This window comes from Peromyscus leucopus, chromosome 14, assembly GCF_004664715.2.
Source record: "Peromyscus leucopus breed LL Stock chromosome 14, UCI_PerLeu_2.1, whole genome shotgun sequence".
NCBI lineage: Eukaryota > Metazoa > Chordata > Mammalia > Rodentia > Cricetidae > Peromyscus > Peromyscus leucopus.
This window is the reverse complement of record NC_051075.1, coordinates 52225773-52238562: the sequence shown is the minus strand read 5'-3', so window position 1 is coordinate 52238562 and position 12790 is coordinate 52225773. Positions and strand designations below refer to the sequence as shown.

Sequence of the window (12790 nt, the reverse complement as noted above, 5' to 3'; positions counted from 1 at the left end):
TTCTTGACTTCTTCTCTAAGAACACATCTGTCTAAAACAGCAGTTCTCAACCTGCGGGTCGTGACCCCATCAGATATCCCGCACATTAGATATTTACATTACAATTCATAATGGTAGCAAAATTAAAGTTATGAAGTAGCAACAAAGATAATTTTATGGTTGGGGGTCACCACAACATGAGGATCTGCTTTAAAGAGTTGTAGTATTAGGAAGGTTCAGAACCACTGGTCTAAAACAAGAGCCAAAGAGCCGACTGGGTTGTTTTGTTTATTTAAAAGGAAAACTGAAACTCTAGATCATGTGGTTTTTAACTTAAACAAAACAAAACAAAAAAATAAACAAGCTCCCCTCATAACATGCTATTTTAAGTCCCATGAATGAAACAGAAAATGACCAAGTCGAGGTGTACAGGGTAAGTTGGTACCTCGGCCTGGGCCAAGGGGAGATTCAAGTAATTTATTTTTTTACAGCCCAGTGGCTGAGAGTCTTTTACTCAGGTTGCTAAAGGAAAAATGCCACAACAGAATTGACATCACTTCCTTCTTCAAAGCAACAAGGCATCTTGAAAAGTCAATGTCCTGGTGAAGTTCTGTGGCTGGAGGCAGGAAATCATTGAACCCTATGAAAAGACAGCTGGGTCTAGAATGAAGACTCTTCAAAGGAAAACCTGAACAGTCACAATGAAAATCTTCATCCAACACATCATTAAACTTGCTTTTGAGAGAAGTCCACCCAGAACTTTGCAGTGGGAAGAGAGAGGCAGCTACAGGTATCCAGCCCATCGTCACCAGCCTCCCTCTGTCTGGATCAGATGGAGGTTGAAGCGAGGCCCTCAGACATCCCTCTTCTCTGCCAGGGAAGATGAACAGAGGCAGGGCGAGGCCATGGTCCTTCACAGATTCATTTTAGTTCTGGCAGAATGTGAGCCTTTTGGATCTTGTTCCCATCATGCACTCTGGGGTCAGGTAGAGCTGCCCCTCCAGGAGTCAGCATTCTCATGTCTGTCTTTCAGTTAAATCTCCTTGATTTAGTAACTATAAAATTGAAAACAAATATATAGACTAGGTTATGGATGAATTACAGAAGCAAAAGAACAGCTTAGACTAAACCAAAGGGTGTTGTGTGATATTAGTTTGTGTTCTGACAAATAGAGCTTGCCTGGAGATGAGAGAGCAGAGCTAGCAGCCATAGTTAACACACCTTTAGTTCCAGCGCTAGGGAGGCAGAGAGAGGAAGTGATAAGGCAGGGCAGAGATTGGTCAGAGGATCCAGAAATGTCAGAAGTCACTGGTGGCTGCTCCTCTGCTTCTCTCATCTTTCAGGTTAATACCTCAATATCTGACTCCTGGTTTTTATTGATAAGACTAATTAGGTTCACGCTTTAAAAGGGTTAAGAATGGAGTCTGGGGAATGCACTGATAAATTCAGTAAGGATGATGGACAGAACTAATTTATACTCCAGAGCTCTGCCAGCCTCTGCCTCCCGAGTGCTGTGATTAAAGGCGTGCACCACCATGCCTGGCTGCCACATTAACTACGGCAATAAAATAACCTGAATCTATAGACTCAACAATTGTGTTCATACTCGCCAGTCGGTGGCAGAAGAGTCAACACAGAGGGAAATCGGTAATGGCAGAACCAAACTGTTACAAAGTCAGAGTCAACCCAAAACAGACAAGCAGGAAAGGGAGCTGTTTCTGTTCCAAGTCCTGAAGCAGGAACCTACCCATTAGAGATTCAGGGTTTTACTGGCTTAAAACCTTTTCTGTGGTGAAGGGAGAATGGCCTGAAGGATTCCTACAGGGCTATAGCAAACACTGATATTTCATTCAATACTGTTCAGTTTTTGAATGACTGATGAAACCAGTTTCCACCTGTGTGTGTATGTATTTATGTGCATGAAGGAGGTCCACATGCCATCCACCTTGGGCTTTTTGTTTTGTTTTGTGTTTGAGACAAGGGCTCTTGCTAGCCTGGAACTCATGGATTTTGACAAGGTCAGTTGGCTGATGTGTTCACATATTGCCCATCTCTACCTACCCAGTGCAAGATTACAAAGCACGTGTGCCAAACTTAGAATTTTTTTTAACTCCCCAATGCTAGGACTACAGGCATATGTCACCATGCTTGGCTGTTTTACAAGAGTTCTTGGGAGCCAACTCAGGTTGTTGTGCTTGGATGGCAAGCATTTGACCAAAATGAGCTACCCTCCCCCCAGTCCCACCAGAAAACAGGCAGAGCATGCCAGTAAGCAATATTCCTCCCTGGTCTCGGCTTCAGTGCCTGATTCTAGGTTCTTGCCCCGGCTTTCCTCCATGATGGGGTTGTAATAAACTTTTTCTTCCCCATGTTGCTTCTGGTTCATGGTGTTTAAATCACAGCACAGAAAAACAAAGTAATGTGTTAACCAAATGCAATACATGGATTTTGGTTCAAGTTAAACAACCAAAGACATTTTTGAGGAGATAAAAAAAAAACAGGAACTAAATATTAGAGGACAAAAAATTATCACTAAACTTGTTGGGTATGGAAATACAGTTACTTCCTAAATCCTTACCTTTTAAGAGGTATACTCTTAAAAAAAATTACAGATAGGTCTATAATACTTTAAAATATTCTGGCATAAATAGTAAGAGAAAACAAACATAGTCTAAAATCAAGTACTGAGGGGCTGGAGAGATGGCTCAGCAGTTAAGAGCATTTGCCGCTCTTGCAGAAAATGTGAATTTGGTTCCCAGCACCCACACAGTGGCTCCCAACTACCTGTAACTCCAGTTCAATAGCATCTGATGCCTTCTCTGCCCCACTAGGGAACCAGACATGCATGGGATACACATACATACATGCAGTCAAAACATAAAAATAATTGTTCAAGTTGGGTGAAAGACACATGGGTTTTATACTCACACCTCTCTCTCTCAATAGACCCTCTAAAAGCTACTTCCATGAGATCAATTTCAAGGAAGGGAAATGAAGAGAGGCAAAAACAGAGGGGACAGTTGCAGGAGACAGAGATGACTGGTTCCAAAACAGCAACCCACAAAAAGTAACTTGGAACCAATGAGACTAACAGTAGAATGTTCAATACAAAATAAGTCACAACAGCAAATGTCAAGTCCTGATAGGGTGTGCTGACATGAATGCCCAGAGCCCTGTGATTCTAGACAACCCAAGAGTTAATATATTTAAAGTATTTAATGTAGAACGTCAAGTCATTTGGATACTCTAATGGCTTACCAGAGCATAAAGATTATACTGAAAGGAAAGGGAAAGGAAGCAGTTGTAAAGCCAAACCAAATACTGGAGGGATCTTTGCAGAGAGCTTATCCACATGCAGTGAATCTGTGATAAAGTCATGCTCTCAAGACCAAGGCCTGACTGTTTCTCTTCTGTTTTCTGGGTCGGTCAAGACGATACAGTTGGAAGAGCTCACAATTATCTAAATTTCCTTGACTGGAACGGTAGTTCTCAGCCAACAAGCAACTGAACAAGGTTCTTTAGCTCAGATGGTTTGGCCTGTTAGCTCCCATACTCATGACCACAGCAGAATAAAGGACATCTTTTTTTTTTTTTTTTTTTTTTTTTGAACAGGGAACGTTTCAGATAAAGATTTTGGTCTTTTCTTTTTCCTTAGATGTTTTTGTTGTAGTTGTTTATGGCTGGGTCTTATTATGTAACTTGGCTGGCCTAACATTCATCATATAGACCAGGTTGGCCTCAAACTCATAGAGATCTGCCTGTCTCTGCCTTCAAATACTGGTATTAAAGGTATGTGCTACCACAGCTGGCCCAATTTCGACCCCTTTTTTTTGAGAGAAGGGGTCACTCTGTAGCCCAGGATATCCTGGAACTCACTCGGTAGTCTAAACTGGCTTCCAACACATAATTCTTCTGGTCTCTCAGTGGGAATTATAGGCACATGTCAACACGCTTATAATCCCAGCACTGGGGAGGCAGAGGCAGGTGAATCTCTATGAGCTTGAGTCCAGTCTGATCTACAGAGTGAGTTCCAGAATAGACAGAGCTGTTACACAGAGAACTTGTCCCGAAAAACAAATAAATAAAAGTATTTGCTTGGATCATACCGATTGATCTTGCTTGTTCTATGAAATCCCAACCCCCTCTTCTTTACAAATATATTGTTCCCCCTCTACTTCCGGGGTGTTTGTTTTTATTTCCTTACTTATCTGTGTAATCCAGACTGGCCTTGAACTTATAATCCCTATTTCAACTGGGAACACTGGAACTACAGGCCCAAGCTCAGTCTCCGCATGTTTAGTGTCTTGCCGTCTATCGCATTTGTAAAATGGTGTGTGCATGTCTGCATGTCTGCATGGACAGAGGAGTGTGGGGCCTAAGGCTGATGTCAAATGTCTTCCTTGATCACTCTCCACTGTATTTGGGTCTCAGTGAACCCAGAGCTTGCCAATTCTAGTTAGTCTAGTTAGCGATCTTGCCCCAGTGAATGCTGGGACTGACGAGTACCTAACACAACTACCCAGTATTTCCACCGGTGCTTGGGATCTGAATGACAGCCTTCAGGTTTCGCCTGGCAAGAGCTTGATCCACTGAGCCATCTCTCCATCTCTCTGTAATTTTTTGTTTTCTTGTGTGTAGGTGTGTATAATGTATATGAGTGTGTATTTTGTTATGTCCGTGTGCACATGTGTGGAGACCAGAAGTTAATGTTGGGTGTCTTTTCCTATTAATATTAGGTGTCTTTCTATTGCTTCTCCATAATTTTGTTGTTTTCAGCTTTTTAAAAAACTTTTTATTTATTCTTTGTCTTTCACATCATGCATCTCCATCCCATTCATTTCCCCATCCCTTCATATCTGCCCTCTGTCCTTGCAACCTCCCCCACAAAATAAAATAAGATAAAATTTAAGAGAAAAAAAAAGATAAGAGATAAAAGAAAGGAAAAATCAATCTCATCATGGAAGCTGTAGTGTGACCCAGTGAGTCACGCAGTATAACCCTTTTGTCTATCTATCTTTACTTGCAAGTGTTCACTGCAGAGTCATTGGTCTGGTTGGAGACCTCTGGTTTCTGCTACACTATCCATGCTGGGCCCTCACTGGGACTCCTCTTGGATGTCCTGCTGTTGCCTTGTGTCATGGAGATCCTGCAGCTCTGGCCCCTTCACATGCTCCAGCAGATCACAGAGAGGGTGGATGTTGGGGCGGATCAACACATAACCCTGGTTCTGGGCCTGGGCAGTTGCAGGGTTGGTCAGCCCACCAGCTCACCCTTGTCCTCACCACCAGGGTTCACTCTCCTGCACTGCCCTGGCTAGTTCACCCCTTGCAGCGATGAGCAAGGGGCGGGGCCAGTTCTCCTGCTTTCAGGTCCTCAGGGTCCAATCCCCCCACCTACACCTCCAGGGTCAGCTCTACTGTGTTGCCTGGGTGTGGCACAGGGGCAGCTGGTGAGGAACACGAACAGCTTCCTGAGGGCCAGCTCTGCCACCTGTGTCAGCCACTGATGGGAGGGGTGGTACCACATGACAGATGAGCAAGGGGACAGCTCTCCATGCTCACAGCATCGAGGCTGGCGCACCCACACCTTTGCCACCTGTTTTCAACTTTCTGAAACACCTTTTCTACACTTTCTGTGTGCACGGCCTGTGTGAAACCACAGAGATATGTCATGAAGTCAGCTCTCTCCATTATATGGGCTGTAGGAATCCAATTCACATCATCAAGCTTGGTGGCAAGCACCTTTTCCAGCTCAGTTATCTTGATGACCCTTCTCCACATTTCTTGAGAATAAGGTCTCTCATTGAACCTGGAGCTCAAAAATTAATTTCCTAGACTGGCTAGCCAGTGAGCTCTTGTGATCCACCTGTTTCTACCTCCCTAGCACTAATGTTACAGATCTATACCACCCACATCTAGTTTCAACACTGGTACTAGGGATTTGAACTCAAGTCCTGTGTTTACATCATAGTTCCTTTAACCGAGACATCTCCCTAGACCCTTGTTTTTTGTTTTAATTTAGATTCCATACGTGAAAGAAATGTGGTATTGTTTTTCTGAGAGGTAGTCTCACAATATAGCCTAGATTGCCAGGTTGGCTTTGAACCAGCAATCTAGCGAGGCAGAAACCAGTGGGAATAAACACAACTCATTAAGAAATATGTATGATGGGGCAGAATAGATGGCTCAGTGGTTGAGAGAGCAAATACTATTCTTGAAGAGGACCTGAGTTCAGTTCCACCACCTGTGTTAGGTGGTTCATAACTGCCTGTAACTCCAGCTCCAGGGGATTTGATACCCTTTTTTTTTTTTTTTTTTTTTGTTCAAGGCAGGGTTTCTCTGTGTAATAGCCTGGCTATCTTGGGACATGCTTTGTAGAACAGGTTGGCTCCAACTTACAGAGATCTGCCTGCCTCTGTCTCCAGAGTGCTGGGATTAAAGTTGTGTGCCTCCACGCCGATGATACCCTCTTTATTGACCTCCATGGATACTGCAATCACACACACACACACACACACACACACACACACACACACACACACACACGGTACAAATAATTAAAAACAAAAATATAAACTTTACCAAAGTATGTATAAGAGTGCTCAGACCTCAGAGTGTCAGGTCAATCTCCCAACTCACAAGACGACACTCCGATTGCAGTACCACTGGACTACTGCTTAAGGAGAACAAGCCAGCCAAAGTTCAGAAAGTGGAGGCCGGCACAGTTGTAGATCCACTGAACTAGACTCTAACCCCTGTCCATTTAAGTCAGCACGGAACCAAAGCAGGGCAGGAGGCAGGCAGCTTTACCTCCTGTGGATTGACTGCAGTCAGGACAGAAACTTCATAGGACTGCCTCCCCGACTGCATGGTCACCAAGTGATGTGTCACACCTGTCACTGCAGACAGGGGGCGGGAGGATCCTTCAGTAAGCACCTCTGTGAACCAACAGGAAAATTCATTTTCAGGGAATGGTGAATCCACAAGTACACAGCCACTGCTTCATCAAACCAATCATTAAAATGCTAAAATCTGTTCCCTGAAAAACTCAATCCCAAGTTCTTTTACTTTGTCATTGTTAGTGGATCTAGAAAGTATTACAAAAGGAGGGTGGGAAGTCAGAAAAACCTGGCTGTGAGAACGACAATTTTTCAGTGTAACAATTTAGAGGAATAGTTTTTCGGACTGTTACCTGGATGAAAACTGTATGAACTAGGGCAAACACTGCACAGGCAGGCAGGGCAGAGAACGAGTGAGCGCCAGCCCTTGAGGCCATCAATACTGATGTTCTGAGCAGGATGTCCACGTCGAGAACCTGAGCTAGTCCTGCCTTCAAAATTCATACCGAGTGTCCCCTCCTCCCTTGAACTTGCTTCTTCAAAGCCAGCAAAGCTCTCCATGCAACTTCTGTCTCCTGATGCTCTGCACTAGGACTGCTCGGGAAACGGGTGGACCTGGGTAGCACACTTCAGGCCTTGTAAGCGCCACACAGAAGTTACATGGTCACTTATGCCTCAGACTGTGAAGGAAGGTGTGACTGAAACACAGGACCTTACACTTAGTAGACATTCACTGGGTGGGGGAGGTCACCATGAAAATCTTTTGGAATAGTTTTATAGACAAACCACTTAGCCCTCAAGCAAATTACAAGTCTTCTTTCTGGAGGCTTTGTAGCTTGGTCTGCTCTTCCAGACTGTACTGTATAATGAATGCTTGCTGATGTAATTTCATCTCTTTACTCAATGATGTTCCACACATTTATGCTGTTTCAACCTCTCAACTGGAGCTTATGGTCCCTACCTCCTCCTTTAGTCTTTCCCATGGTGCCAGGCACACAGTAGGCACTGAATAAATGCATGCTGACCTCACCTGGTAAGTTTTTCAGAGAAGAGGGCCTGGCCTGTGTAAGCTGGGTGAAATTTCTATACCAGAGGAGCAACTGTTTCCTAGACAGCCCTTGCTTTTCTCCAGAAGATATGGCTTTTGAAGGTATGGAGAAACTGCTCTGTATCTCCTCTGTAAAACCTGGTTATGCTCTGTTTAAATGTTTTAAAAGTTAAGCTCTTCCATAACTGCAACAGGAAAGACAGACACAGTTGGGCTAGGATGCTAAGGATTACAGATAATTTTATCTTTTAAATGTTTTCTTTATTCTTGTGTTAACATCGTCTTAATCATTTAAAAAAAAAAAAAAGATTCATTTATCCACCCCAGAGAATAAATTCAGATACTGTTCAATCACACCATCATACAAGAGGTACTACTCAGGCCTCCATTTAGGAGCTACTTTACTCATTAGCCCTGACTTACAACTTGTTTCCCCCAATAAAAAACTAGTCTTACCATCGTCAACTCCAAGAATAGAATTGGTATTTGGTAGATTCAAGGACTCTCCACCAAGGCTGGACTGGGAACTCATAGACACCAGGTTTTTACTGGGTACTGAAGCTTCTTCAAGCAAACTACTGCCCATTAGTGGCTCGGCTGCACAGAGAAGAGGGGTGAGACAGACAGACAGACAGACAGCAGTCAGGGCTGTGCCTGGTCCTTAGCCCCTCACAGGGAGCTGGCTACCTCTCAGAACTGTCAGTTTCTGTCTGGGATCCACCTCCTATTTCACTCACTCTCAGATAACAAGAACAAGCCTACGGGGAAGCCAATCCTTAGGGGTAATTATCTGTTCACGTGACCACCATCTGAAGACCAGCGTATAATAGAGAGGAAATGAGGATGAAAGGAATAGCTGGAATTCTTTAAAGACAGACATGGTAAAGAAAAAGGGGTTCTATCAATTTTAAAGTGCCGTAAAAGGCTGCCAAACTATTAAATAAAAAATGTTAAATCTTCAGTTTCTTAGAAATCTTTTATGTCCACGCTCCCTAAAAGCTGAATCGCAGACCACCTAGTTGACCTCAAACTCATTAGGGGAACATTTACTTATTATATTTTGTTTTCTGATACAGGGTCTCAAGTAGCCCAGGCTGGCCGCAAATTTGCTATGTAGTTGAGGTTGGCCTTGAACTGTTGATCTCCCACTTCTACCTCTCATGTACCTGGATTAAAGGCATGTGCTACCACGCCTGGCTCTTTTGTTTGTTTCCTAAGACAGGGATCTCAGCATGTTGCCCAGATTGTCTTCCCACCTCAGCCTTCCTACAGGTGTGAACCATCAGAGAAATCACTATTTATTTACTTGTGTGTGTGTGTGTATACACATGTTCACACACATACACACCTTTTGTGGTGTTTAAACCCAGGGTCTTCCACATGCTAAGCAAGCTTTCTACTCCTGAGCTCAGGCAAAGCCCTTGGTGGAACTTTTCATAGTACATGTTCTGGGATTTACAACTCATCCTTTATCAAGTTCCTTTACTGTGAGGGGATGAACATGAACAACAAGAAAGTACGTTTTGAAAGTCTGCAGATGACTGTACTGTACAGCTGTTCCAAACTATGAGTCCATCAAATGAAACCAAGTCTCTCTGCCCCAAACCTAGCTAGATTTCCAAACAGCCAAGTAGGCCAATGCCATGGCTGTGGAACACAGCTCTCCACCATGACCATTCCCCTCACCAGTTTGTTCCGGGTCTTGACTCCCAGTGGTTCCCAGATGCAAGTGATGCTTTCTCATATGCACATTTCTGCTCCCACTCTGAGAAAAGGTCTTCCCACAGACTTGGCACTGATGAGGTTTCTCTCCTGCAAAAAGAACTATGTTAAGACAGGACAGGCCAAAGGACAGTATACAGTTCTGATGGGAAGCAAGCAGACAGAAGACTTACGGCTGCTCTTTCACAGGAAAGGCAGGAAGGCCACCCCAGGAGGGCTTAGCACACACACTGGGTCCAGCACTACTTTTTTTTTTTTTTTTTTTTTTTTTTTTTTTTGAGACAGGGTTTCTCTGTGTAGTTTTGGTGCCTTTCCTGGAACTCACTCTGTAGCCCAGGTTGGCCTCGAACTCACAGAGATCCACCTGCCTCTGCCTCCCGAGTGCTGGGATTAAAGGTGTGCGTCACCACCGCCCGGCCCAGCACTACTACTTTCTGTACCAAAGTCCCACTGACCTTCTAAAAGAGCCTCCTCAATGTGGTAGCATGGTAGTTGCAGAAAGTGTTTATTTCCTTTCCAACAGTCTTCCATCAACCATCACACCTACCTCAAGGGTCCATTACAACCCTGGGGTCATACTATCCCACATCCTATATCCTATCAAGACTCAAGATCTTCAATATCTGCAAACAATTCTTTTAACAAAAATGATCTGACCTGGTTTCCGTAGTGTAGTGGTTATCACATTCGCCTCACAAAAATGATCTGAACTATCATGTCTGTTTACCAGTCCCCAAAAGTCTTCACTCAGCAGACAACTACACTCAGAACATAGCTCGAAAGCTAATTTCCATGGGCAAGCACTCATGTTCACCGGGGTCAGGCAAGTAGCACAAAGGAGTAAAATGGAGAGTACTTCCCCAGTTCAAGGGCAGCTGCTTGCTATTGTTCTGACCAGTGTAGACGGAAGCCTTGTTCTGCTAGATTTTTTTTTTTTTTTAAAGAAGCTAGAACTGAGGATTTTTAAATAAACTTGCAAATACTGGGAATCAATTTACAACTGGTAAAAGCATTAGGCAGCAATTTCCATTGCTGATGAGAATGCAAAAAACCACAGCATGCATGCTGGGGAACCTGACATCACCTAGAAACCACACAGATGCTTTTGTCCGTCATCTAGGAGTCACAACAGGGAATAACCTAGACACAGCTTATTACTGCAGCACTACTTTAAATGGCTAATGATTTAGAGCAGGCAAGTAAGTGTCTCACAGATTAAAGTCGTGTACCAATATTCCTTAGGAGACTAAAGACAGGAAGGTTAAAAACACGTTGAAGGCCAACCTGGATTACAACAGTGAGCTCTAGACCGCCCTGAACTATCTCCATTTCTATTCTTTTATTTTCTTTTAGGTACTAAATTACAGACATCTCACTCTGTAGGCCCAGCTATCTTGGAACTCACTATATAGCCCAGGCTAGCTTCAAATTCATGGCAATCCTTTTTGTATCAGCCTCTGAGTGCTACACAATATACTACTAGGTAGGCCTTTCCAAAGCCTTACTTTAAAAAAAAACCAAATCGCTGGGTGTGATCGTACACGCCCAGAACTTGAGTGGAAGATTTTAGTGAATTCCAGACCAGCCAGATCTATATAGTGAGATTCTGTCTCAAAAGGAAAACAAAACAAAATAAGAACAAACACAAATTCATTTGTATTTCTTTTTTCAGATTAATTTATATGAGAATATGTGTGCTTCTCTGTGGGCTTATGCATCACTTACATGCAGGTGCCCGCCAAGGCCACAGGGTATGAGGTCTCCTAGAACTGGAGTTACAGGAGCATGCGAGACACCTGATGGGGTGCTGAGAACTGAACCTGGGTCCTCTGGAAGGACAGTAAGTAGTGTTCTCTTAACTACTGGGACATCTCTCCAGTCCTCTGTTCCATGTCTCTATACTAGCTATAAACAGCCCCCAAATAAGAAGAAACCAATTTAATTTGCACTAGAAGTAACCAAAGCACCAGTTCCTTATTTGGAAGATTGAGAGAGGACCTTAAGGACCTGGTTGACACCACCTGAACCCAGTGATAACTCTGTCCACCAAACCTTGTGTGGGTCTGATGTGACACAAATGAAGTACGCAGTACCACATACAACGTATTCTTGCACCAAATTTTGAAGTTTTGAAGCTTTTAGAGCTCAGTTATATTTTAGCAATATATATAACTAGAGCTCAGTTATATTTTAGCAATATATATAAATATATAATAATATATTTTAGCTGGACAACAAAAAAGCAGGTGCTGGGAAACAACTCGGTGGTAGAGTTCCTGCCCAGCATGTGTGAGGCCCCAGGTTCAAGCTCCAGCACTGGGGGAAAGACGTAAAAGGAAGCTGACGAATCCAGAGGATGGTACTGCTATAGGACCCAGATCTCGGTTCTGTAACAAGTCTACCAAACAAACAACAGTATAAAAAGATTTAGGCTCAAAGAAGATTTCATAGCCAAGAGTAAGCAATATCAGACCCCAGGGTATCCTTTTCTTAAAGAACCAACTTCGATGTTGAGGCTGTAGCTCAACAGTTAAATGCTTGCCTATTATGCAAGAGGCTTTGGTTTCAATTTCCAGCAACATAAAATAAAAAATAAAATTAAAAAATAAATGAACTGAAGTCATTTTGGAGACAACTGAATGGAACAGAACATGGACTGAATATAAGATAAAAGCAAGAAGTTATTTCTAAATAGGCACAAGAAACTATCTATTTCTCTATTCTTGTGTGTATCTGACTATACATCTGACATAGTTTTATACAAGTACAACAAAGCACTCTAGACAAAAGGAATACACATGTGAAGTCCACATCTGGCCCACAAGCTACCAGCCTGCCACGTTTACTTGGAACTTGTCATCATATAAAAATCTGCGTAGGAGCCGGAGACAGAGCTCAGTTGGTCAAATACTTGCCTGGCATGTACAAAGCCCACACTTGCAGTCCCAACACCTGGAGGTGGAGGCAAGATGATCAGAGGTTCAAGAGCATCCTGTGCTACCTAAGACCTGTATCAACAAAATGAAGATAAAACGGTTCCAGCACTGAATCTCAACTATGAAATTCCCATCCCTGACTGACTGTCCACCTCCACATCCCTAACTCTCACTGAAGTGCTCTGCTGTCTTCATCCAAATCAACAGTCCTCTAGCCTCCACCCCTCAGTGCCATTTCTGTTTGGGAAGATGGGGAAGAAGAGAGAC

At 43.3% G+C, this 12790-nt stretch overlaps 1 protein-coding gene across 7 annotated transcripts in view; it reads right to left on the bottom strand.

Annotated features, from left to right (window-relative positions):
* Window positions 1-406: 406 nt before the first annotated feature.
* Znf410 (zinc finger protein 410) overlaps window positions 407-12790 on the bottom strand; it is a 29887-nt gene continuing 17503 nt past the window's right edge. For 2 of the 7 annotated variants that reach the window (XM_037210708.1, XM_028876871.2), the window contains 4 exons: window positions 9552-9677; window positions 8322-8462; window positions 6789-6916; window positions 407-1034 (listed from right to left, as the gene is read on the bottom strand). In XM_037210708.1, coding sequence (XP_037066603.1) covers window positions 996-1034; window positions 6789-6916; window positions 8322-8462; window positions 9552-9677 — 434 coding nt within the window. In that variant the 3' untranslated portion in view covers window positions 407-995. Of the gene's footprint in view, window positions 1035-6788; window positions 6917-7847; window positions 8051-8321; window positions 8463-9551; window positions 9678-9935; window positions 12596-12790 lie in introns of those variants that run through there. The other 5 variants (XR_003735331.2, XM_037210710.1, XM_037210709.1 and 2 more) reach the window with 5 other exon arrangements.